The 27,162-nt window shown below is 41.4% G+C and overlaps 1 protein-coding gene and 1 long non-coding RNA gene across 6 annotated transcripts in view; both read right to left on the bottom strand.

Annotated features, from left to right (window-relative positions):
* LOC146492110 (uncharacterized) overlaps positions 1-8,008 on the bottom strand; it is a 9,095-nt gene extending 1,087 nt beyond the window's left edge. The window contains exons 1-2 of the long non-coding RNA XR_014872458.1: positions 1,127-8,008; positions 1-1,082 (exon numbers count right to left, since the gene is read on the bottom strand). The exon at positions 1-1,082 is cut by the window's left edge and continues 1,087 nt beyond it. This is a non-coding gene — a long non-coding RNA (uncharacterized LOC146492110). The remainder of the gene's footprint in view (positions 1,083-1,126) is intronic.
* Positions 1-27,162, bottom strand: part of pard3ba (par-3 family cell polarity regulator beta a) — a 225,201-nt gene that overhangs the window by 101,202 nt on the left and 96,837 nt on the right. For 4 of the 5 annotated variants that reach the window (XM_085151855.1, XM_085151854.1, XM_085151857.1 and 1 more), the window contains 4 exons: positions 22,268-22,400; positions 20,961-21,102; positions 13,855-13,952; positions 9,468-9,512 (listed from right to left, as the gene is read on the bottom strand). In XM_085151855.1, the coding sequence (XP_085007981.1) occupies positions 9,468-9,512; positions 13,855-13,952; positions 20,961-21,102; positions 22,268-22,400 (418 nt within the window). The remainder of the gene's footprint in view (positions 1-9,467; positions 9,513-13,854; positions 13,953-20,960; positions 21,103-22,267; positions 22,401-27,162) is intronic. The other variant, XM_085151856.1, reaches the window with a different exon arrangement.

Genomic DNA, 27,162 nt, shown 5'->3' with positions numbered 1-27,162 from the left:
GTCTGATGGTACAATTAACCTGATAGCAAACATAATTTGTCACTTACATGAATAATAAATTTAAAAAAAAAGAATCACCATCACAAACACAACTGTGAGGAAATTGTGTTAAAAATGTACTACTGCTGTGGTGTTGTGGATTTTTGCGCTTTTGTAGGCAGTCCCCAGTGGCCATTCGAGGAACTACAGTTTAAGCACTTCTGTGTTGGCCCTGAAAGTTGCCACTTGTGTCTGAAGAGTAGATACCAGTGTGTTAGCTTTTCTCTTTTCTTTCCTTTATCTGTCACATTTAGCCCCCAAACCCAGGACTTACATACAATCATAGCAGAACACTATTCAAACATCAGTAAATTTCCACATGTTTGAATCAACTGATCGCGCTACTTTTTTCATGGGATTTGTTGACAGAAAGATAAATACAAAACATCCCCAGCTGCATCCTTTAAAAATGAATGGCACTGTGACACAGCAACTATTTTCATATCGCCCGACAAACCTGACTGCCCACCAAATGACTTCATACGACTGTACAGCCAGTAAAAGTAAAATCCAATTCATGGTATGGCCTATCAAAACTCACTCCAATTAAAGACCTGTTCAATCATTAAGCATCCATCCATTACTATCCGAATGCATTCAGCTATGTCAGAGGCAGAAAATGAAGCTGGATGGAAACATTGCTCTGGCAGTAATTGTGTTTAGTTGTTTAGATGTATGAGGGAAAGGGGACATATGGGCTGTTTGTATTTAGCCTCCACCTAGACGAATGGCTTTAATAACTGGAGAGGACTTAAAAGGCCATTTCATAATTACTGCCTACCTTTACTGGATTACTGCGACGCAGCGGGGGTGGCAGAGTATGGATGAAGGCTGGAGAGAACTCTGCGGAGTGGGACATGTGCCATTTGTAAACGCGCAGCCAGTTAAAATACTTGAGGCAATGAGGCAGAACTGAGAGGGTGCATACATTGAGACGCACACAAACATACACACATGCTAGATTTATAAAGACCTTTACAGACAGCCAAACTATTCACTTAACCTTAATGCAGGAGTCAGACTTCAAGACAGTCACTATGGTCCTGAGTGAATTAGCTGAGACACATTAAATATGCCGAATGACAACCAATCACAGCCTGCAACCATTCAGAATCACAGAAAACTTTATTACATTTTCACAAAGCTCGCTGAGCTTGTTGTACACGTCATCAAGACAAAAAGATCTTAAATTATTGTGGAAAAACTTGAATTTGGCATTAAATTGAAAACAATGAAACACCTACGTAAAGTGTATGACCCAGATCCAAAACACAGTCAACCCACACACACACAAACAAACAGAAAAGATCGATATATCCACAGTGATTCCACCCATAGGTTTTGGACTTAATGTTAGCATTTTGCTGCTCCCATGTTGATTTTTAGTACCAGGAAGTGACCTTAAAAACTGAAGCACAAACCTCAGGGACAGCAAGCTGTAATAATCCACTAAAAATGCTTCAAATGCACCAAAATAACACAGATAGTGTAAGTGCCAGTTTTATGATTTCAAGTAGTGGTTTCATTTCAATTCATTTTCATTTATAAATGACATTATATTTTATATTGTAAGGGAAATAGACTAAGTAATACAGAGAAAACCCACACGACCCCTTATGAGCAAACACTTGGTGAGAGCGGGAAGGAAGAACTCCCCTTTATCAGGAAGAAACCTCTGGCAGAACCAGGCAGCCATCTGCCACAACAGATTGGAGTTAAAGGGTAGGAGAAAGGTCTAGCAGATCCCAACTGGTTCTAGCTGCCTGTGTTGGGACACCCGTCACTCAACTTGGCCACACCCCTAACACTTTTATTTAGTTAATTTTTAAAGGGGAAAGTATCCATAGAGGCCAAAAGAGTATTTTCTACCACATTGTAAATATGCTTTTTAATCTCGTGAAGGTGGATGTTTTAACATGAACGTCTAAGGAAGCAAGCCTTAACTAGCGCTTAGAGGAACTGTTGTTTTGGACTCTTGAACACTGGTTTCTTTTTTCAGGAGGTTTGCCCCTTTGTGCAGCCAGAGAAAACAGGGATGCAGTAAACATAACATTTTCTATGCTTCACAGATCACACCTGGTTGTCAAGAGACATAATGGCTTCACCAAGAAAACACAGTGTCCATGATTTAAGTCTAGCTGGAAGTACCTATTAGCCTTTTTCTTTTAAGCTAAACTGCTACAAAAAGTGCTTCAATAAATCAAGGGAAAGGCATGGGTGTTGGGGTGGGAGGGGCTTGTGTATATTGTTCTATTTAAATGCCAGTTTCTTACAGTCTGACACAAGATTAAACATAAACACACCGCTGCTGTAACCCAAACCTGATTTAAACTGAGCCATTATCAATCTCAAGGTCAGCTCTTTGTTCAACTCTGGAGAGCTCGGACCCTTTCCCGGAAGACACAGAGAAACAACCCCCTCGTCCACTGGGAAAAGCCCCAACATATAGGCAGAAAGTCCAGGGGATACAAAACACCCACCCCTGCCTGCCGCCTCTCATAGAGGGAAACTCCAGACTGGAACAGAGTCCATCCTGTCTCCAGGAGACTGGTTCCAGAGCTCGAATACACTCTCACGCTAGTTCACGTGATATTCCATATCCACATAGACAGCCTCACCAGCCGGGGAACAAACCGCCAGTGCCCCCGCCCTTGATGGCCACCAGACACACATTAGACCTGAAGGCTACCAGTGTGGCTCCGATCTGTAGCTCGCTCTGTGGACAGAGCAACAGCTCAGTTGAACCAGTGGAGTCTTTAAGTGAGGACAGCACAAACCATTAAACCTTCCTTTTTTGGCCACACAAACACTATCTGAGCGCCTGACCTACTGACTAGATTTACCTCCTGGCGACCTTTTTGTCTTCAAAAATAAAGTTGAAAGGTAGCCCTTTTACTACACCAAAACACGTCCAGCACAGGTCACCGATGTGCCGGCCTTTCAGGAATTCATCCAAATCAAGTAGGATCAATGGACTGAGGCCTGAGGTGCAGAAGACGAATACCAACTTGAAGAGGATAGTGGTCAAGTTTAAAGAAAGAGGAGTTTGTTTTGTTTTGGTTTTTTTCCCAAAGGCAGAGTTATGGGAGCGCATACAAACAGTCCTTATGATATAGCAAGTAAAAGAAGGAAAGAGCACAAACAGCAGAAAAAAAGCGCCCAAACAAATACTGTCAGGGGGAAAAAAGCAAAGGCTTCAGCGCTGGCAGGATGCTGGCTAGCTTTCTGATGCCTTATTGTGCAGGAAAGAAACAACAGGGACTAATGGGCACACAGAGTGATCTCACTGGTGGCACTGCTGCAGGGTTAGCTGTTAGCCATTTAGCTCTAAACATCCAAACAACAACGAATGAGTCTGAATGAGGGTTTTCAAGGTGATCGTTTAAAGCAAAACAAAAACAAAACACACTTAGAGAAGCTTGGAAAAGGCAGGAAAAACATACAAAATGAGCGGAGGTACAGTGCTGCTGGGCTGGATGAGATCCCAGGTGTGTTGTAAGGGGTAAAGTAGCCTGCTGCCAGGAAGACACTCTAAGGAAGAGAAATAAAGGGATGAATGGAGCGATATCTGTCCAGCACTGCTGGGAGTGTCTTGGTGGGGTGTTCACATGCACGTACATGCAAACACAACACACACTGAGACGGCCGGGTCTGAGTCGGTAGAGGAAACTCCAAGGCTGGAGCATGTTCAGCATAATCACATGAAGCTGGAACAGATACTGCTGCAGCTGAGCGAGGAAAGAGACAGCGGGAGAGGGAGAACCACAGATTACAGAAGGCGAGTTACTAAAAAAAGGATCAGCCTGTTGAGAGAAAGGGAATGAAATTGATCGTGAAGAGAGAAAGAGGGAAAGAAAGGCGGAGAGAGAGAGAGAGAGAGAAGGAGATGAAGTTTTGGGATTGAGAGCAGACTAAAAATGGGGATGAGTCTGGCGACAAAGAGCGAGAAAAAGGCGATTGGGAAGAAGTAGGAAAGGACGAGTGGTTGCAAAGATGAAAGCGGAAGAAAAAAAAAGAGACTTAAAGCTCTATTGAAGATTGAGACTCAAACGACTGGAGAATCAAGACAGAGAGAGAGAGAGAGGGGACAGCTTGAGTAAGTGACAGAGAGAAAGATGGAGAGAGAGGAAAGAAAGAGTTAGGGGAGTGAAACGCACCTCGCGGCAGCTTCAGCCAGAGAGAAAGAGGGTTTTAGCCAGATTAAAGAAGCCAGGCAGGCCTCTTAAGACCATCCGCCTAATGAAATATGTCAAAGCTCATAAAGAAACAGCGAGGCCATTTAGGAAGGAGGGGTGGGTTGGGATATGGAGCAGGAAGCTGGGCAAAATACTCTGCATCAGCAAAAATGAAAAACACGCAAAAGCCCTGTCAATACGCACTAGCTAAGACGTCAACTGGAGGGGGGGTGAAGAAAAAAACCACAAGAAGAAAGGAATGCAGCAGAGAAGAAATGGATCGCTTTATCTATCATGTTTGCTTAGAAATGCTTGGAAAATGTGAGCAGGAGAGGACAGGGTGGCAGGGTAGGGTGGGTATCAGACAGAAGAAGAGGAGGGCGGGGGTGAAGCCACTTGTGGGAATGCTGAGTGTGGGGGATTTGAGGTCAGCAACGATGCTCGGGCCATTTGTATTCTGCCAGGCAACAGGCTTAGCTGGCTGTTGCAGGTGGATTTTAGAGATCGGTGTGTGTGTGAGAGCAGGAACAGAAGGAGCAACAAGGCCAGATATGTCTCCCAACATCACAACTTAAATGCTAATTTTCTTATACGGGGCATTGCTGTCATATTAAAGACATTAAATCTAAATGAGATACAAATCACTGCTGAGCTCTACAATTAAAATCCTGACGTCTGCAGCCGAGCTGGAGTCACGACACTCTGTGAGCAGATCAACCACAGAGGGTCTGCCAGTCGGCCACTGAGAAGAAATGCTGAAGCTGTTAGATCTAACAAAGCAGAAATTTACCACTAGTGATCAGAAAAAGCTCCAGTAATACTGCACCTAATCTTTCCTGTCATTATTGTTAGATTGCCACAGACTCCCAGGAAGTAAAAAAATTCCATGTTCAAAATCAAACACCACTCGAGGCTCATGCTGTGGGTGTTAACGTGGTGCTTTAAGGGCGCACTAATAAAGACCTCTGATGTCGTCATCCATGCTTCAATTTCCAGTCGCCTCTGCTCTGGATCCTCACACGTTCTGGCTCACCTGCTTCACCAAATTCACCACGGACCTCAAACTCGCACAGAAAGCAAATATCTCAGGATACAAGCCAGAGAGCAGACAGCAGTCTCCATGTTTAGGTAACAAGCATGAGCGGAAGCAAACTCATCATTTTCTTTGACATCGACGCCATTTGGACACCCTGGATTTATCTTCCCGGGTCAGACTGTCAGCGCCAAGTTTTACTGTAATGTCGCGAGCCATCAGACAGGTTTGCTGAAAAGATCTGAACTACTACAAAAAAGTGTTTTTAAAATCACGTGTGGATGAACTTTTGATTGCATCTCAAATATTAATTTTTCTCCTCTTGCAGTGCCACATCTATATCTGCACGTTATATTCAATTGAGCATGTCAATCAGTGTATTGCAAAAGCACAAGCTGTTGTTTTTGCAGACAGAAATATAAAAAACCATAAACTATCAAAAGAAAAGCCTTCTAGAAACTGGAGTCCTGAGAAAGGAGATCAATGAGTCTGTAAGGTATGTAGAGCCTAAAGTCAGGAATTTCACCATCACAAAGGAAGCTCTCATTATAGCCGGCTAGACCACCACGGTGAATCCATGATGAACATAAAACCTGATACAAGGAGTTCACTATGACCAACACTTCACATTTAGTATCAAAGAGCTCCAAAGGAGTCTCTTTTTACTCTAAGATCTCTCGTATGTAATGAGCAATCAGTTTTAAGTAGTGATGTGCGGATCGATCCTGAAATATCGATTCCTCCGATACCAATCATTTATGTTCTAGAATCGATTCTCACATTAAAATATCGATATTTTAGTAATTTAGAGTAAATTTGTAGTTTATCATTAACAGGAACACAGTGGAAAGAAACTATAACATTCGGATTGTCTACATTCAAAGGAACTAGTTCCTCTTCGGCCTTTCATAGCCATGTGTGAAATACGGCTGTATAAATGTCTCGCAGCCCCTTGGCGTACGCACTCACAATAATGGCTGAGCGTAATTGGTGTCATGTGCGGACTTATTTTACCTCCACAAACAGCTGAGACATGGTTTGCGGTACATGTGGCAAAAAAAGTGCTCCAAGAGTGAGGTGTTGTGGCCATACTCGGGAGACATTCAAAAGGGCTGTTGTTAAATACATTTTACGGGTTTATTTATCGGATAAAATATATTAAATGTCACCGTTATTATTGGCCGGCTCGGAAACACCTGGGGTGTCCAAATTCAGAGGCTGCTTCCACCTGAGGACCGTGGTCTAAAGAAAGCCGGGTAGTACGTCATGAGCTCCCTCGGTGGAGTGAAACTGCCGTCTGCTCCTTGCTATCTAAAATATAACTGGGCACTGGAGTAAACACTCGACCGTCTCACACTTTGTTTAATTTGTTTTCTGTTTGACGTTTATTCAGCTGTGTGAAAACCCCGGAAGCACCCTCCCGAGGGATTAATAAAGTTAAATTTAATTTAATCTAATCTAATAACTTTAATCTCAGCCAAACCGATTTACTCACGAACAAATAAAACACTGAAAAAGCCAAACAATAACATTTTAAGTTATCTAAGTGACTAATATATCATGTTTAACCCGAGTAGCGAAAGACCGCGGGGATTTGAAGACGGTGTGTCGGTCGGCTCAGATATTTGAAGTTTACACAGCTACATTCTCACCTGAAAATATGTTAAAAGTTTTTTTGCGACCCAGAAAGAGAAATAAGAGTAATATTAAAGTCGCTGCCACCATTGTTGGAAACTGGAATTGGCTGGGCCGCGCTATGAATTCTGCGATATGGTTTTTCAATTTTGTTGTCCGGGTGGAAAATCGGGAGAAATTCGGGAGAATGGTGGCTCCAGGAGATTTTCGGGAGGGGCACTGAAATTCGGGATTCTCCCGGAAAAATCAGGAGGGTTGGCAAGTATGATTGTGGCAACATCACTAACCTTGTCAAACACCTCAGAGTAAATAACACAGAATATGAGGTGCGTATGTTGAGGTAAACTGAAGAGGAGGACAGGGACAGGTGCTGCTAGGGCGAGACAGACGTCTCTCACGGAGTCCTTTAGTGCTGCAGGCAGGCAAGGAGTTCAAATAGCGCACAACTTCAGTTTTTTAATTTCTATATGATGAATTCTGCATTATTAAGTGATAAGAACAAGTAATCTGATGTCCTGTAATCATTATGACGCTATAATTTGAGATACAATAAATTAAAAAAGTTTTTGTACAAAGTATCGGTATCGGATCAGTATCGTCGATACCACCCTGAATATTAATTGGTATCAGATCGGAAAGAAAATCAGTGGTATCGCACATCACTAGTTTTAAGAGGCCTCCCACTCTGCAGCATAAACTGCTACACCGACACCTCCAACCAGATACTCCACAAACATGGCTGAGTCCTACAAGTGCAACTGCTACAATGATTTGCACAAATATGGCACAGACCAAAACATTTGTTGATTTCTCTTCTAAAAATGAGTCCACGATTAATTGTAACACATCATTTGTCCTCTATAGGGTGCTTTCTCATATTGGAAGAACAAAAAGATATTGTGAGAAGACAAATATGCCACACGCACTGGCAATACCGATTACCCACCCATGACTAGACACTAGGGCTGCTCAATTAATCGAATTTTAATCTCGATTACGATCTGGGCTTTCAACGATCATTAAAAATGACTGAGCCGATTATTAGCCTCTCCGCGTGCTTTACTCTCGCGCTGCTCCGTGTGGCAAATCGAGCGCACCTCTCTGCATTTCGAACACGTGTGAGCAGCGGTCTCCAACCTTTTTTGCGCCACGGACCGGTTTATGCCCGACAATATTTTCATGGACCGGCCTTTAAGGTGTCGCGGATAAATACAACAAAATAAAACTAGTACCGGTACTGAAAAAAATAAATTTTATTCATAACACGTGAAAAGACCCAGGAAAACCGAGTAAACGATAAAAACGACAACAAAATAACGCTGAAAACGGATAAAAACCCTGAAAAATATACATTTCACACCTGAGCCTCAACTCTCGCGGCCCGGTACCAAACGACTCACGGACCGGTACCGGTCCGAGGCCCGGGGGTTGGGGACCGCTGATTAAGAGGACCCGAGGGAAGCTCGCAAAGCTAAGCAGAAGTTATTTGGAGAGGAGAGTGACTGCTGTTGGTTGAAAAGAGAGGTAAAAAAAACTTCAGTGGTGTGGAAACATTATGGGTTCGCGGAGTCAGACGTGGATCAAGTAGACACAGTGTGTAAACTTTGCTACAGTGTCGTAGCTGCACCACAGAGCAACACTGCAAAGTTCACTAAACATAGATGTTTACATTTTTCATTTATTTCTTATATTGCAAAAATTTGCACTGTTATCAGTATTTGCACACTATTTTATATTATTTTTTGACAATCTTTAAAGTCATTATTCAACACATTGTTAATGTTAAATAAATATCGTCAAATAATCGAGATCTCAATTTCAGTGAAAATAATCATGATTATCATTTTTGCCATAATCGAGCAGCCCTACTAGTTTAGTAACCCCAGTATTTGGAATTGACCACGTCCTTCTTTCTATATGAAGAGCTGACAGACGAGAGACTGTTCACCAAACTGCAGGCCATCAAACACCCACTGTTTGACTTCCTGATAAAGGCTTGGACAGTGAAAATGATTGGAGGTTGGACAGAAAGGGACTTTGAGTTCGTTGATGTTTTAGCTTACATTATATATCCTCTTCTCCTTCTCAGAAAAACAAAACAAACAAAAACCAAACACCGATTACTTCACATACATCACTTTGAACCACCACTGCGCCGTGTCGTCTGTAAGCAGAAAAAAAAGTCTTCTCTTTTACATTTAACGAGACTCTTCTCAAATAAAACAAAGCAGAACTGAGTGCGAACAAATAACTGGAGCAGAATTCATTGTGATGGAGTGGGGGCTGCTGTCAGCTGGGTGAGGATTGAACACTGCGGGCCTGCTGACCTGGGCGGCAATAAAGCTGCACGAGCTCAGACGCTAAGTGCTGCACAACTCAACTCTGTCAGCCAGGGGAGGAAAAAAAGAAAAAAAAAGGAGGCGGAGGGAATAAAGAATAAAGAAGAATATTTGAGAATAACAAGAATCTTCACACATACGGTTCATTTTTTTCCTGCGTGGACTTGTTGAATCGTTAAGCCAAAAGACACAACAAGGGAAGCGTGGCAGATTGGTGGGTCAAAGAAAAATATATCAAACACTCACTGTTCTTCTGCCCGACCAGTGATCCCACGTTGCTTTCATCAGCCACTAGGAAAAAAGAAAGAGCCAGAGGGACACAGTAAATATCACACATTATGCAAGTAATATCTAGTGCAACACAAAACAGCACGCAGGTCATTCCAGTGCCCCGTGCTGCTTCATAAATGGTTATACTGGAGCCTACTGGTGCTGGCATATGTTGTAAATGACTCCCGGCGTAAGATGGAAGAGGACAAGCGAGAGGCAAAATGACACAGACTGAAGGAGGAAATGAAAAGGCGGCAGAAATATAAGAAAACCAGAAGAAAGCGAGATATTGTGATTGTGAGAGAAAATGAGAACAGAGAGATGAGACAATATGAGAAATAATAAAGGGACAAAGAAGACCTCCCACCAACACCCCGCCCCCGCCCACCAACACCTAATCTAACTAGGATTGCGGTCGGCCGGCGGTCGCCACCGCAGCCGGTGCACCGTGGGATACAATAATAGGTTTTCATTATCCTGCCATTTCTCTTAAATAATCCTTTTCATTTTTTATGAGGTCAATTTTCCCAACGGACAGATGAGGGTGAGGGAGCGAGCAAGAGTGAGAGCAAGGGATAACATAGGAGAGGGAACAGCAGGGAGCGAGGAAGACAGATGCGGAGACTGGGTGTGCCGGGAAAATATAATAGTAAAAAAAACTTAAGAAAAAACAAACAAACACACAATCAGTCAAAGTAAAGCGGAAAGTGAAAAAAAGTGACATCTGTAGCTACCAAGACAAAGAAGCAAAAAATACCTTTCTTGTCCACATGTGCCAGATAAAATAAAACTTAAATACTTTCAAAGTTTCGGGAAAAAATATTCCAGGCCTCATGACCCTGGCAGATAATGAAAAGCTTCCCTTTCACTGTGCCGGAAAGATAAAAGTCTGCGTGGCCAGCAGCCAAGTTGGTCTCTACTGCCACAGAGGAAGGCTAAAAACGTAAGAATCTCACGTTTAACACCAACTCTGCTAACTTAGTGTGTTACTTTATTACTGAAACATTACTATACAAAGTAAGGGTAGTTCTTGTAAAGTACACTGACACTGAATAATGCTTTGAGGATATAGACAGTGCAGTAGGTCAGTGGAAAATGTAAAAGGGAGTAGCAGAGCCAAAGGACAAAAGTGACTGAAAGAGAGTAAATGAAGGATTGAGTATGAGATGGAAAAACCAGGAATTACAGGAAAGAGCGCGCGAGGGGCAGATGGTAGGACAAATAAACAGAGAAAGTAAACAAGCAGTGTAGAAGAAAACATGTATGAATGAGGAAAGAAGATTCACAAAGAGAATGAACTTGAGAGACATGATGAAACCAAAAGCTGTATATAAATGATGGAGGTAGCATATGCAACATAACTCATTGGTTTATAGACTCTGGTTTTACAGCCTGAAGCTCAGCATCTCAGCTTTTATAGCGTGAGCGATGGATCTGACTGACAACCTTTAGACAGTTTGTCAATCAATAATCGATCATCATCCACAATCAGCAGATTTTCAGCGATCTCAGTCTGGACCGGTGACTGACCATTAAGCCTTCCATTAGCATGGAAGAGCACAACTGTAAGCTGTGGGGGACTACTACAAAAATATTTGTAACAACAAATCCAATCATACGCTCAAATGACCCTCACCCACATGGATATTTTAAAGAAGCTAACAAAGACAAAGCAGCTAAAGCTAACACTGTCCAGGGCTAGCCACAAGCTAGCAGCCTTGGTATGAGCAAAGGATCAAAGCAGTTATGAGGAAAATTATGAAGATGAGTAAAAAAGAGAAAAGGGTTGATGATCTGTTATCTGGTGAAATTATAAACATGCCTGACATTTATTTTATTCAATAAACTAGCTGCTTCTGCTTGGTCAGGTAAAGGTGCGTAGATAATAACTCATCATCAGTTAATGATTTGCACTTCTTCCCAGTAGCACAGCACTTCTTTATTGTTTAAGGGAGGGAAGACGTACTGTAGCTTGAGGACAATTGCAAGGTTTGAAATTTTAATTATAAAAATAAAACAGCATTTTACAAAAAGTGGGTTTTTTGTTTGCATCAGCTGCCAGTTCTAAGGATGACAGTGCATCTCTATTAAGTTCAGAATTGACAAAAACACTACCATGCTGTATTAAATCAGAGTTGAAAACAGCAATTAAGACTATTAACACATCAGGAAAGCGTCTACTGAGATCATTAATGAAAGTTGGGGTAATCTCCACATAGACTTCTATATAATCTGACTCTGTTTTACAAGCAGATTAGTCAACCTGTGCTGTGAATTAGGACGAATGCAGGTTAAAGGCTCTCCTGCATGAGCTTCATTTTGGTTTTTGCCTCTGATAGTTAAAAATTCTGTGTGCCTTGTTTGATTTTAACCTTTTCTCATTTATGCATATGGTCTTCCATTAAAAACCCTGCTAATTATTTCATTGCTTTAATTTCTGTGTCACTGCCAGCTCTTTAAAAATAGACCAATTGATTAAGGATAAAGGTCCAACTTTTGCTATAATCAATAAGACATACTGTAGGCGATGTAGTGTTTCTGCTATGGGCGGTTTAGGATACTCCCACAATGCCCAGGTGTTGCCTGGAAAATGACTCTTAACGAAAGATAACTTTTGGTTAAATCACTCACACTTCTTTAAACATTTTACAGAGTCATTGCACATGATATCACTTAGACTGCAAATGGCGGTATAGACGGTATAGTCCTAAAAGGTCTGATGTTTCCATGCACTTTAAGCATCTTAAAGCCAATCCATACAGACTACTTTCCAAAGCAGACTAGAGCTTTTCAGGCTGATAAAGGCATTAGTGGGAGGAAAGAAACTGACTGGAAGAGACTTACTGTGAGATTTGCCTCAAAAAACCAAAAAAAAAAACCAAAAAACATATTTTACCTTTTATAGCTGAAAGCAAAAATTATTCTTTCTGGCAATTTTGGGCATTGAACAGTAGAAAAAGACTGATTCATGATTCTGTGATCCACTGGAACAAACCCACACCGCTTGTCAGAAAATTCAAAGTTTGGCGCAGCTATTGAGTTAGCGATCCCACAATTCATATCAGCATTTGCAGGCTGAGGATTTCTGTGTGAGTGAAAGCTCTGAGTCAACAGAGTATTTGCTGAGGCATCAAGGGTCAATAAAAGCAGCTCACCTCTTTCTGTCAAGTGGTGTTTAATAAAAGCTAACCTGCTCTAAGGTGCTGCTGAAGCTCAGGTACGCGTGACTATACAGACTGACATGTGGGAAACACTCCTGGGGGGAAAAAATGTCTCTTTAACAACAAATCGTACAGACAGGGCCGGCATCTGAGGTCTGCCGCACACTCAGAGACACACAAAGCTCTGCTAACTACCTTATTTCAGCCCTGAGCACTTTGGAGAGGGAAGGGATGAATAGACGTGGAATGATAACAAAGGAAAAGAAAAAAAACAGATTGAAATGGAGGATGGCCAGAGATGGAGATAGAAGCCAGAGAGCGGAGACAGATAGAGGTGGGTATTGGAGTGGGTCCTCAGTGGGATAGAGCACAGTGTGCGTGTGTATGCGTGTGTGTCTGAGTGCGCGCGGCCGTGTGTGCAGACCACCCTTGTCCGTAATGAAAGCCAATCAGCTTGGGTGGCAGAGGCGTGTGCTGCAGGAAGAAAGCCAATCCACTGAACCTAATGAACCGGGATTGGAAATCAGAGAGAGGCAGAGAAGAAAGGAGAGAGGCACGGAGGAGAGCGAGAGCAATGAACTCATCGCCTTGCAGTAAGGAAACAAAGTGTTGAAAAGAAAAAGGAGATAAACAAAGATGAAGGGAATGGAAGGGAAAAAAACAAGATCTTATCCAAGGAGATGCAAGCACAACAAGAAAAGTAAAGAAAAATATCAAAAAATAGATGGAGGAAAAGAGAGGGGAGAGAATGAGGGGTCAACTCGGGTTAATATGAGGAAATCAGCCTCTGCATTCTCGCCTTCCACACACAGCAAGCTATGAGATTGGAAACCTCGGCCCTTTCGTTCACACACAAATACAAAGGATGCACGGAAAGACACGCACACACCAGAAGCTGTGTTCGTGGAGCTTGCTGGAAAGCCCCTGGGGTTTATAAGTTCACGGGGTCAAATCCCCTTAGGCGGAGGATAATAGCAGAGGGCTACATATCACAACAAAGAAATGCACTGATAAGACGCGTGCGATCGCTGCCGAGATTGTGCGTGTGTCTGTTCCTAGGCTGAGTCCATGATTAGAAGAGGATTCTGGGCTGTTTGTGATGGTTGGGACAACAATGTGGTTCGTGCAGCGTTTCTGCCTCAGAAAATGTACAAACACGAGAGATTTTCTCACTGATGAGGAGGTGAGGGAGTGAAGCTTACCCATGTCCATGCTCTTGGACGCTCTGTTGCGAGGTACGTTGTCCTTAGCATTTTCTGCGTAGAAAGCTTGAGCGGCGCGGGACACCTTCTGAATCTCACTGCAAAACAACAATCAATCGATTAATCGAGTCAAGTCCGAGCTTGTGCCCTGGCACAAAAACAACGAGTCGTAGTAAACAAAATTTGAGAATCACAAACTCAAACAGACGATTCAATTTCCTGCAGTCCAGATGGCATGATTCAATAAAACACCAGCACGCGCCGTCTCCATTCAACTTAAAGGGAAACTACTATATTGATGCCAGACACTTCAGTGGGATAACATAAACATGCACTGTAACCTTTTAGAGCCAACGAATCACAATCACGCTGACCAGATTTACTTGGATTGACAGATTTGTTCGATTTATTTGACCTTTCATATGATGAAGCAGCACTGAGAGTGATGATTCAAAGAGTTCCCACGGTTATATGTGCATTATATTCAGTTCTATTCATATAGCGCCTAATCACAGCAGTTGCTTTACATTGTAAGTGAGAGAAAACACCAACAATCAGATGTCCTTTGGCCAAACACTTGGCGACAGAGGGAAGGAAAAACTCCCTTTTAACAGGAAGAAACCCCGGTGCAGAAGGAAGCTTAGGGAGGGGCAGAATTTACACAGTGATAGTATTGTGTTATATAACCCTGGGGATACATGAGCTTCAGTGATTGTAGGGCTGCCACGATTAGTCGACTAGTCACGATTACGTCGACTATTAAAATCGTTTAATTTAATAGTCGATGCTTCGTTTGAAGCTTTGTAAGATCACAAAAGATGCAGGAATAAGTAGTAGGATTTAAGAGTGTAATAATGGACTGAAACAGAAGATGGCAGCACTGCATGTACAAGGATGCCAGCTGCCGTTAAACCCCGAAGAAGAAGAAGCTCTGTCCCAGAATTCATAGCGTGGCCCTGCTCAGTTTCCAACAATAGCAGCAGCTAATTAGTTTTAATATTACTCTTATTATTCTTTCTGGGTCACAAAATACACGTTTAACATATTTTCAGGCGAGAATGTAGCTGTGTTTACCTCAAATATCTGCTCAGTTTATCAAGACACCACATATTTTCGGAGACGTCTGTTACCCACTAGCTCGATAGCTAGCTGGGGGCAAGGCTAACTAGAGCCCGTGAGAACACCGGACTCCCGGCTAATCGTTTTCAAACCCACCGCCATCTTTCGCTACTCAGGTTAAACATGATATATAAGTCACTTAGATAACTTAAAAATGTTATTGTTTGGCTTTTTTTTAGTGTTTCATTTGTTCCTGAGTAAATCAGTTTGGCTGAGATTAAAGTTATAGTTTTTATACAGCTGAATAAATGTCAAGCAGTTATATATATATACATATATATATATACATATATATACATATACAGTGGGGCAAAAAAGTATTTAGTCAGCCACCGATTGTGCAAGTTCCCCCACTTAAAATGATGACAGAGGTCAGTAATTTGCACCAGAGGTACACTTCAACTGTGAGAGACAGAATGTGAAAAAAAAATCCATGAATTCACATGGTAGGATTTGTAAAGAATTTATTCGTAAATCAGGGTGGAAAATAAGTATTTGGTCAATAACAAAAATACAAGTCAATACTTTGTAACATAACCTTTGTTGGCAATAACAGAGGTCAAACGTTTACTATAGGTCTTTACCAGGTTTGCACACACAGTAGCTGGTATTTTGGCCCATTCCTCCATGCAGATCTTCTCAAGAGCAGTGATGTTTTGGGGCTGTCACCGAGCAACACGGACTTTCAACTCCCGCCACAGATTTTCTATGGGGTTGAGGTCTGGAGACTGGCTAGGCCACTCCAGGACTTTCAAATGCTTCTTACGGAGCCACTCCTTTGTTGCCCGGGCGGTGTGTTTTGGATCATTGTCATGTTGGAAGACCCAGCCTCGTTTCATCTTCAAAGTTCTCACTGATGGAAGGAGGTTTTGGCTCAAAATCTCACGATACTTGGCCCCATTCATTCTGTCCTTAACACGGATCAGTCGTCCTGTCCCCTTGGCAGAAAAACAGCCCCATAGCATGATGTTTCCACCCCCATGCTTCACAGTAGGTATGGTGTTCTTGGGATGCAACTCAGTATTCTTCTTCCTCCAAACACGACGAGTTGAGTTTATACCAAAAAGTTCTACTTTGGTTTCATCTGACCACATGACATTCTCCCAATCCTCTGCTGTATCATCCATGTGCTCTCTGGCAAACTTCAGACGGGCCTGGACATGCACTGGCTTCAGCAGCGGAACACGTCTGGCACTGCGGGATTTGATTCCCTGCTGTTGTAGTGTGTTACTGATGATGACCTTTGTTACTTTGGTCCCAGCTCTCTGCAGGTCATTCACCAGGTCCCCCCGTGTGGTTCTGGGATCTTTGCTCACCGTTCTCATGATCATTTTGACCCCACGGGATGAGATCTTGCGTGGAGCCCCAGATCGAGGGAGATTATCAGTGGTCTTGTATGTCTTCCATTTTCTGATGATTGCTCCCACAGTTGATTTTTTCACACCAAGCTGCTTGCCTATTGTAGATTCACTCTTCCCAGTCTGGTGCAGGTCTACAATTCTTTTCCTGGTGTCCTTCGAAAGCTCTTTGGTCTTGGCCATGGCGGAGTTTGGAGCCTGACTGGTTGAGGCTGTGGACAGGTGTCTTTTATACAGATGATGAGGTCAAACAGGTGCCATTCATACAGGTAACGAGTGGGGGACAGAAAAGCTTCTTACAGAAGACGTTACAGGTCTGTGAGAGCCAGGGATTTTCCTTGTTTGAGGTGACCAAATACTTATTTTCCACCCTGATTTACGAATAAATTCTTTACAAATCCTACCATGTGAATTCATGGATTTTTTTTTTTTTCACATTCTGTCTCTCACAGTTGAAGTGTATATATATATATATATATATATATATATATTAGGGGTGCAACGATACTCGTATCGATATCGAACCGTTCGATACAGTGCTTTCGGTTCGGTACGCATATGTATCGAACGATACAACATTTTTAATTTATTTTATCAACTTTCCTTCTGATGATGCTGTCTGTGTTGAGCGCTCAGTGGATCTGCGCTCGACAGTGCAGCCTAGGCGGAGTAGTCGAACACAGATTCACTGAGCGCAGGGCAAGCTAGCGAGACAGAAGCTAGGCTAGTTGCAACATGGCAAATTGAACCTCCCCCACCCTCATTCAGATCTGGCGTTTGGAACTATTTTGGTTTTCATGTGATGTATGACCCTGAAGGTAAGCCTGTCATGGACAAAAGTAAAACAGTATGTTGGATGTGCCAGCAATGCTCAATTGGTGGGAACTAGTGTGTTAGCGCAGTTAGCTCGTTAATGTGTTGACGTCTTCCAGCCCCACTCATGAGGTGATCCGCGGTAGCTCGTTAACGGAGATTTGCCGTGTTGTGACGTTAATGTCATTTCAGATTTACGCTGACAGCACTAGTGGGAACACAACCAATATGACTGCACATTTACTCCGACATCATCCTAGTGCAAAGACAAGTGGAAGCAGAGAAAAACAACAAGCAGCATGCTACAAACTTTACCCGAGTCATTTAGACAGCCGTTAGCACACGATTCTCCTTATGGGGACCTGATATGTTTAATATGCTGCTGAGAATATAGCCCAGAAGAAGCGTATAGTATAGCTTTTATTTGGAAAGAGACATTTCTCCATAATAAACTCTCTTTTCCAAAGATGAGTGATTCCTCAATCAGATACAGGGCTCGCAAAATCGCTAGCCCGACGGGGCTTTTTTCCAGTCGGGCTACCAAAATCTATCTCTGCCCTGCCCGTCGGCCTATCCTAGGAAGGAAAAATATATGTCAATGCTTTTGCATTCTTTTGGAAATGTAGCTGGGTAATTATGTCATTGGCATCGGCCACTGTCAATATGTGACATACTGAAATCGCGTTTGAATTTGCGCTTGTTTTTTGCTTTCACTTTGCAATCGCGTGAACTGTGTATAGAGAGCGACAGTACTGATTGGTGAGTGATGATAATTTGCGCACCAATTCCTCTGACATCGTCTTATCAATCGTTAGCTTACTATGCAAACATGACAAGTGAAATCTCCCGCAGCTTAAACATGTGAGAGGTTGATCGCGCAGAGAATCGCTGAGCGTTATGTTAGTGCGTGTGTAAAAGCAGCAGGATATATATTTTAGTTCTGCTGAGCCAAATAAGACAGGTCAGCGTGAAGAAGTGACAGCCAAAGAAAAGCTTACCACAAAACGGAAAGGTTATGACAAATCAGACTATAAGGAAAAAAGAAAGTGCAGCTTTATGGTTTCATGGACAAAAGAATTTCTGTGGCTGCAATATGACGAGCTAAATAACCAGGGCTGCACATAAGTGGTCCGCAGGTGCGCATTCGCTGTCAAAATAAAAACCCGCACAAGATAAGAAGTTGCAACGCGTGTTTGCGTACATAAGATTTTCAGGAGGACAGACATTTGTTTAGAACTCTTAAAGATGTCGAAGAAGCTCCTTTAAGCAGTTACTGTGATGTTCCTCCACCTCCAAAGAAATGTCAGAAGGAGTCCGAACCACAAAAGAAGCGCGTATTCTCTGAAAAGTGGTTGCAGGAGGTGAGCTGGCTTCAAACAAATGATGAACGCACAGAGATGTGGTGCAGAATGTGCCGTGAAAATTTAATAAATGACAAATTAATAAAAAGGCATGAACATTTTTTTTGTATCGAAAAAATATCGAACCGTGACACCAAAGTATCGAACCGAACCGAACCGTGAATTTTGTGTATCGTTGCACCCCTAATATATATATATATATATATATATATATATACATATATACATACATATATACACATATATACACATATATATATATATATATATATATATATACACACATATATATACATATATACATATAAATATATACACATATATATACATATATACATATATATATATACACATATATATACATATATGTATATGTATATATATGTATATATATATATACATATACATATACATATATATACATATACATATATATATATATACATATATATATATATATATATGTATATATATGTATATATATATATACACACACATATATATATATATATATATATATATATATATATATATATATACACACACATATATATATATATATATATATATATATATATATATATATATATATATATATATGTTAGATAGCAAGAAGTTTATTAAACTTCACCGAAACAATCTGCAAATTTCATTAAAATTTTATAAACTAGCATCTTGTCTTTATTTTTGGCACATACCTTAAACACTTAAAGCTGTAAGCTAATGATAGTTATATAAGAGCAGATGCTGCTGGTGCAATAAGCTGTACGTTTTACGTCCAATGGATGCATGATCTGATTAGTCGACTAATCGCAAAAATAATCGGTGACTAGTCGACTATCAAAATAATCGTTTGTGGCAGCCCTAAGTGATTGAATGAAATATACGTCATAATGGATATTTACGGTATTTATTCATAACACTTTGTATCTCTGTGTTTTGAAAAATGCTCTACATATAAAGTTATAAATATTATCATCATCATCATTACAGAAAGGTCCCAGCTAGCCAGCCAGCTTTAGATTTGAACCCAGCAACCTTTTCCTGTGATGTGCCAGTGCTAACAAATGCACAACTATGCCCAAATTATTATATGATCATTATGGAAAAACACAATTTAAATAACAAGTAAACTGTTATTGAGTAATCACTTCTCGGTTCCTGCCACATCTTTTTTGGGCGATGTTCAGACTTGGTAACTCCAAAACGTGACATTTTCTTCATTGACATCCGTTCCCTGGGTTGTTTTCTTGTTTGTCACCAGAACACAGCTAAACTTCAGGTCACAGAGTGCAGGCCTGCTCTAATTCTTCTTTCCACAAATCATGATGCTCCCTTCACCATCCATGCTTTCAAGCAGGCATGACCTTTTAGTGTTTTTAGTGTGCAGGGACATTTTTTGTCACATTTGTCCAAAGAATGGTGAAAACTGTGAAGAATCCAGGTGTGCTACAAAATATCTTTGGAGAATTCTGACTGCCTTCAATTTACATTCAATTTTATTAAGTGTTATTCTTATATTGTTTACATACTATAAGATTTTAGGAAGTTGAGTACATTTTTAATATTATGTGTGTGTTCTTCTTCACCTCGGTGTGATTTTTGCAGGACATCCACTCTGAGTAACCCGAGTCTTAAATTACCGTTACCAGCTTTCATTGCTTTGTCTAGCTTCATATATCTTCCTAATGCTATGCTAAAGTCCTGTAGCAATCTGGGTAGCACTTTCTAGATCGCTGTTTACAGAGAGGGGCAATCCTACTGGACGACTTTACATTAGGTTTTCATTTTAGTTTAGTCAGATGGAATTTTTATATGATAATCAGACCACTTCCTTTTAATCCAAAACACAAAAATCAGTATTTGATTTGAGGCTCAACACTGCCCCAAAACAAAGGGGCGATCTACTTATGCAATTGAGTGCTTTGTCTAGAGCGTCAAATCAAAACTTATGTCTACATCCACCGAATATAGAAAAGCATGGAGGGGGGAGATATCCCTTTTTTGTTTTTCAAGGGCCCTGACAGCCTGCTGGCAGAACATCTCCTTAGCAGGTAATCCTAATGAAGCAGGTAGGAAATTGGCGTTTCACATAAATTTCCTGTGTTTCTGTTCTCAGTGTGTCAGCCAACTGTACAGCAGGATACTAACAGAAATATCACAGCTCTTTCTGAGCCCATGAACTCCTACAGAATTTATTCCATTATGCTATCAGCATATAATTGGTTTTGCGTGATGCAAATAGGCTACTGCAATTAGACAATATAGTCTAAATAATGCATATTCACAATGTAATATTTAATGTAATGACTCTACTTTATCTCATAACACAGAGGGCCATATTAAGAGCGCCATTAGAACATAATAACTCTGTAAGCCTATGTGTGGAGTTTAATAGAGGGTTGATTATGAAGTATTCTATGCAGTGTGTGTGTGTTTTAATGGGGTGGGGTACCTGTTGGATGAAGGGTTTAGCAAAAACTCTCTGTTCATTTCCTCCACAGTGCCAGGGGAGGGCGGCGGGGGGAAGTCTTGCTGCTCGTCGTCGTTGCCGTAGTGACCATAGCTGTCATTGGCGACCGCAGCAGGAGATGGAGCTGAGCAGAAACGAAAAAAAGTAAAACATTTTTTAAAAAAACAACAACAACAATACAGATTTTGTTTATCAGGATGAATCAAAGCTTTTCTCAGGTTGTTTGTTCATAGCTTTCACTTTGATTTTTGCTGGAGACGATATCAAAAATAACCCTGCCCGAATTAACTCCAGCATCAATCCTGAACGACAAAAGCTTAATAAACGATGAGCGGCAGCACACAATCCCGAGATCTAATTTTAGAAGCTGTATACTTCTAAATATTATCAATCAGTGGTGACAAGGCGCGTCACATATTTAATTACAGGCGCGATGAAAAATAGCGCGTCCTTCGATTGAGGATCGATACTGACGATGAAGAGCTCAGCATTACGTCAAAAATAGATGCAAACTAAAATACAGACACAACAATCGTTTGTAACTTATTTGAAACACTTCCTGACGCATTTCCATAAACTGTAAACCCCCAAGAGTTTATCGCACTGTAAACTCTTTTGTGTTGAAATCCACCCTCATCGTAAAACTCCACTACTGTTCCACTGTGACGGAGGGACGACAGTGAGAAAAAACATCCCGGGCTTCCCATGGGGGTGAGGATGTGGGAGACGAGGGAGAAAGAGATAAAGAATGAATTTAAAACAGTTTGTTAGTCCTTTTTTTCCCCTTTTCTTTAACACAACAGCACGCATGCCGCACAATACCCCGTATGCAAATCTGGCCCACTCAGGAGCTTTTGCATCAGCGTAATGATTCCAAGGTCAGATCTTTTGTACATGAAAAGCAAGCGGCGCGTTCAGAAAAACACAGTTAATGACTTCCCTTTCTCCTGCTAAAAATATGCAGGGGCGAGAGTGAGGAGAGATCCAAAGACAGAGCCGGGGAAAGATGTGACAAATTTGTAATGCGGTGCTATAAAATGCTCAGGGTGGCTGCTACAGTGACCTAAAAAACACTATGGTATCAGGAGCCTTGGCTGGATGTCACGCTGTGCAGTGATGGCAAATACACACACACACACGTAAATAAGCTAACGCGAATACACACACACAAACAAACATACTGTGTGTACATACTCAGCTGCAGATAAGGGGAGTACACAAACACTCTAAGCCTAATGTTGACTATCTGACAGTTCAAATGGACAAACAGCGTGCAGTTGTGTGCTCACCACTTCCAGATTTGCTGTGTGTGTAGTTGTTCGGCGTAGCTGGAGTGTGACTCGCACCATTCATGGTGGACTCAGTGTTTGGAGCTCTGGTGGGTCCTGAAGGTCTCTGGTGTGAATCGTGGCTTCGAACGTCCTGTCAGCAAAGAGGGAGAAGAAGAGAAACTCTGAAAATGGTTGTCAGGTTTCAGATGCAAGAAAATGTGTTTCTTTTATTTCACTTTTACCACATTTTTAGATATCACTGCTACATAATACTAGCACCAGATTCCAAAGTACACAAGCATCAAATTTATAGCCTGTTAACTGAATCCTGCTTTCAAAGGTATACTGTCTTTGTGTTTTGGCATGCTGGAGGCATGCTCTTGAAGACGTACACGTTTTTGTCTACTGGTGTCAAACCAGTAACGCAGTCTGGTTCGTTTGGTCAATAGGACAATAATAAATGGTCGATCTTTAATCTTAAATGTCACCACAATGTGGGGAAGGTGCACAGCAGGCTCCAGGACAGATTTATCAGCTTGAGCACATCGTAAGGGGCAGTTGTGAAACAAAAGTGCAAACGACCAGCAAAATGCACAATGATCTGATCCCTCCAACCACTTCCTGATATGAACATAACCACCAATCGTGGTGTAAACGTTAACAAGAACCGATGTGCAACGAGTATGTACCAGGAAAATATGTAACCAGTGCTTGATGTGCGGTCCTTAGCTTGTCCTGCATCCTTCTGCAAGTCGAAACAGAGTCAATATATTTGCTAGAGCAATCTAGCACTAGACTGTCAACAAACATTTATTTATTTAACAACTGCAAACAGCTGTTGTGACCAACTGGTCACCCCACAGTTGAGAGTTCAACACCGTCAACCTCGGTATGTCTTGTGAAGACAGTACGGCGTCTCAGGTCTTCTCCTAAGTGCTTTACATCATATTTGTCTGAACAACCCTTTTCTGTGCCTGCTTATAAGTACAGGTCCTTTTCCACTTCTCTTACCTATGGTGTGCCACAAGCAGTGTTGGGTAGTAACGGAATACATGTACCGCCGTTACGTATTTAAAATACAAAATATGAGTAACTGTATTCCGTTACAGTTACCGTTTAAAAAGGTGGTATTTAGAATACAGTTACTTTGTTGAAATAAATGGATTACACGGCGGTACTTCCCTGTTTCATATTGTGGCGGATCAGGACTGTTTGGGTTTTGTTTGACAGCTACGTTCTGTTGACTGTACACCGTGTTCGTGTTTTCCTCCAAAAACAATAAGTTCTGTTGGAGCAGCCTTTCAACGCCTCTCTCTGTCTCTGCTAGCAAAGTTGACCCAGACAACAAAGTAAAGCTAGTTTTCGGCTACCAGCCCGACACAGAACCCACCGTATTAGCCAGAGGTCCCTTTACTACGGTTCGGAGCCGCAGACCTTCAGTAACAGTAATAAATCACAGCAATAGTACATTCATGTAGTTGTAAACAGCATGATAATATATTAAGTAATCCAAAGTATTCAGAATACGTTACTCTCATTGAGTAACGTAACGGAATACGTTACAGAATACATTTTGGGGCATGTATTCTGTATTCTGTAATGGAATACATTTTAAAAGTAACCTTCCCAACACTGGCCACAAGGCTCTGTTTTGAAGCCCTTAGTGATTCTGTTATATCTGCTCCATCTGCAGCACTTTCTGAGAACTTTTCAGGACACTTGTTATCACAGCTACACATTTAGTTATATATCTCCATTAAGTCTCAAGGTGTTTCTAAGCTACAGATCTTGCAGAGGTGCTTTGACTCTATTAAAAGGATGGGTGACATAATTTTCCAACTTAATAAAGAAAAAACAGAAGTCCTCGTTTGTGCCCCTGACAGTTTTATGTCTAAGGTAATGGAAACTCTCGATGGCGTCACCATATTTGCCAAATCTTTTTCCTGTGGAGTAACCCGACTTTTACTTTGGAAGTTCATATCTCAGGTTTGCTCTTGCTTTTAATCAGTTATGAAATATTGCCATGTTAACTCATATCGAGTTACACTCTGAACTGAAATTGTTATTCATGCATTTTTTTATCACATCTGGATTATTGCAATTAATTGTTCACTTATCTAAGCAAACACTCAGGGGAACATTTGCAAGTTGTTCAGTGACTCACGTCACGTTGTTTTTGACCAAACTGCCTGGTCCAATTTAAATTTCTAATCTTCTCAACTTGATGCAAAATCCACACAAAGAAATGGATACTGTGACCATTAAGAGATGTGGAAACTCAGATGTCCTAAATGATCCCTAAAAGATATCCTGTAATATTACACTGTAGTTACTCTTTCTTTGACTCCTGTTTGAATAAGAAAAATACACTCCCCTGAATAACTCCTCTTTTTCTATCTAATGTATATATATATACACACACACATCTATCATGAATGCAATCTCTTGACAGTTTGCCAATGGAGCAGGGATTTCATTGAAGTTTTGCTACTGTCTCCAAGCAAAATGACAAACTAATAGGAAAAAAGAGTGGCTTCAAACTGCACAAAACTAAAGCAGCAAGGAAACATCGCCTGGGATAATTTTTATGAAGGAAATCCTACAAATGAAAAATCAAATGTGAATATTCCCAAGCCAAGAGCAATTGCAGTCAAGCCCAAGTCAACAGCAAAAAGGGCGGATTTGCAACAATCTTCTTGCAGTTCACTCACTTCTTGCAACTAATGGATTACAATTCAGATCAGATGGTAATACTAGATCAGGGCTCGGAGGAAATGTGAACAGACTAAAACAATCCTCTGAGGATCAGATGTGCAGTGGAGTTTAAAAAACATAAAAAAGAATTCTGGTTGATCAAAAGTGAGGAAGAAATATGTCACTGATGGAGACTCAGCCGTGACCAGGTCATAATGTTTTCCAGCTGAAGTATTTCCTAACTTTGATACAGAAGATGCTAGCTTCGCTAACAAAATTAGCAAACCTACACATTTAGATAGACTTCTGGGAGTCCTTATTAGAAAAAATGAGTAACTGCAGTGGAAAATCATGTGATACCATTCATGGGTGCACTGAAAACACAATAATTAAGATAATCCTGAAAGTGCTGACAGGCACATTATCAAACAGCCATCCAGAACTACAAAGGACCCTCACCCCGCAGCTGGAGACAGGGACTAGCAACGGTGATGGGAGTCAGTGCTGCTGGCGGATGAAAGAAGCCTGCTTTGGTCAAAGAGATGGGCGCTACAGCTGTCAAACACACACACAGCAAGCAAAAGCAGACACCGACACACATGTATTTAAGCGAAATAAAAAAAAAAACAGGCTTAAGACTCGGCGTACAATAATGAAAGGTGTTCCAGCAGCTTTCTGATATCAAAGTGTTGGGTGGGGTTCGTTCACAATGTCACACAGTCCCTGGGGTATCATTAGTAGCTACCATACATCTTAATATGTCACAACATCACAGCTGTCAATCACACTGAGCTCGTATATAGGTGCCGTATGAATGTGCACACATTGTGACAGTTTTTCAGCATCTGTCACTAACATAAATCCCATCATTGCTGCCCATCTGCCCGACCGTCCGTCTATCCATCCATCCCTTGGCCTGCGGTTTGCCTCAGGCTTTTAAAGCTGCCTGGCAGACAGGCAGTCAGATATCTTAATCCCACAACAATAAGTAAACAGGGGTGTGGGGGATCTGTCTTTGCAGACAGTCTTAACCTACAGCTGCATAGAAAAGGCTTCAGAGAGGCTTAGTCCTGCCTCAGCCTACCGCGTCACCCACCCAACCCTCTTATCAATTGGCTAGATGTGGAGAGCAACGGAGGAACAGAAACCGTTCCACATGATTTATATGTCTATCGTTTTGCCAATTACAATCCCTTTTTCACTGTTTATCAGTCTACGTAGCCTTATAAATGCTTAGATACCTATGGTAGGTCGTCACATGCTTCCTCAAATATGATGCAAAGTTACATCAGAAAGAACGCAAATGTCAAACTCAGGCTTGCACTAGAGAGAAAAATCACTAGCTTTATAAATCTCCTTCTGTGTATGTTTACTTACATCTGTCAAAAACATTTAAAACCCTACATATCCATGCTGAGAATACCTACAACATCCAATTACATCTGACTACAAGTTTGAGTAAATCAGAACCTAGGCAAGTCCAGTGGTTCATTATTTAAACCTAAACAATGAAATACAACATCTGGGTGTGTTTAAAGCAAAAAAGCCATTCTTAGATGTAAATGTGGCAGTTTATAATGTTTAGGACTTAAGGCCCTATAATCCAGTGCTCACCCAAAGCCAGCTCCAGACAGAGGCGGGGATGCTGACGGGGGTCAGGGCGTTTCGTTTTAGGAGCCGTTTGTTTAATCAAAAGACCAGACTGGCTGTTAAGCGGTGAGACGAGAAGGACTATGCAGATAAATACTGAACTTTGAACTGTGTTTGATAGCTTTTATCCAAAGGCTTGGATTGATAACAAAGATGCACACGCGCGCGCTGGGACGAGGCATAGACGAGATGTAAATGCCACAATGTGCAGGTCAATGGCAATCAACCCATGAAGTCTCCCTCTGTGTCACACAGTCTCACCAAGCTGCTGTGAAGTGTGTTTTGAAGCTTTTGGAGTAAACGTTTGTGTCAAGTTCAGCTTTTTTGATCCACGAACTTGAGCTGCTTTTTAAGATGAACATGACCTTTTTGCATCCTGTGATTCAAGAATCTTTTAGTTTGCTTCAATAAACAAGTCCTCTAAACTCTCTGCACAGAAAACCATTTGATGTTAAAGCTTTGCACTGTAACGTACTTTTCGTTGCATATTTAATTAAATGACTTGTTAGTGACTATGAACATGACCTGTTAGTTCATCGCAGTAGGCGATGCCATAGTGTATATTTAAA

Source organism: Neolamprologus multifasciatus, chromosome 23 (assembly GCF_963576455.1).
Source record: "Neolamprologus multifasciatus chromosome 23, fNeoMul1.2, whole genome shotgun sequence".
Taxonomy (NCBI): Eukaryota; Metazoa; Chordata; class Actinopteri; order Cichliformes; family Cichlidae; genus Neolamprologus; species Neolamprologus multifasciatus.
Note: the sequence above shows the minus strand (reverse complement) of the source record. Positions and strands in the feature narration are given on the sequence as shown.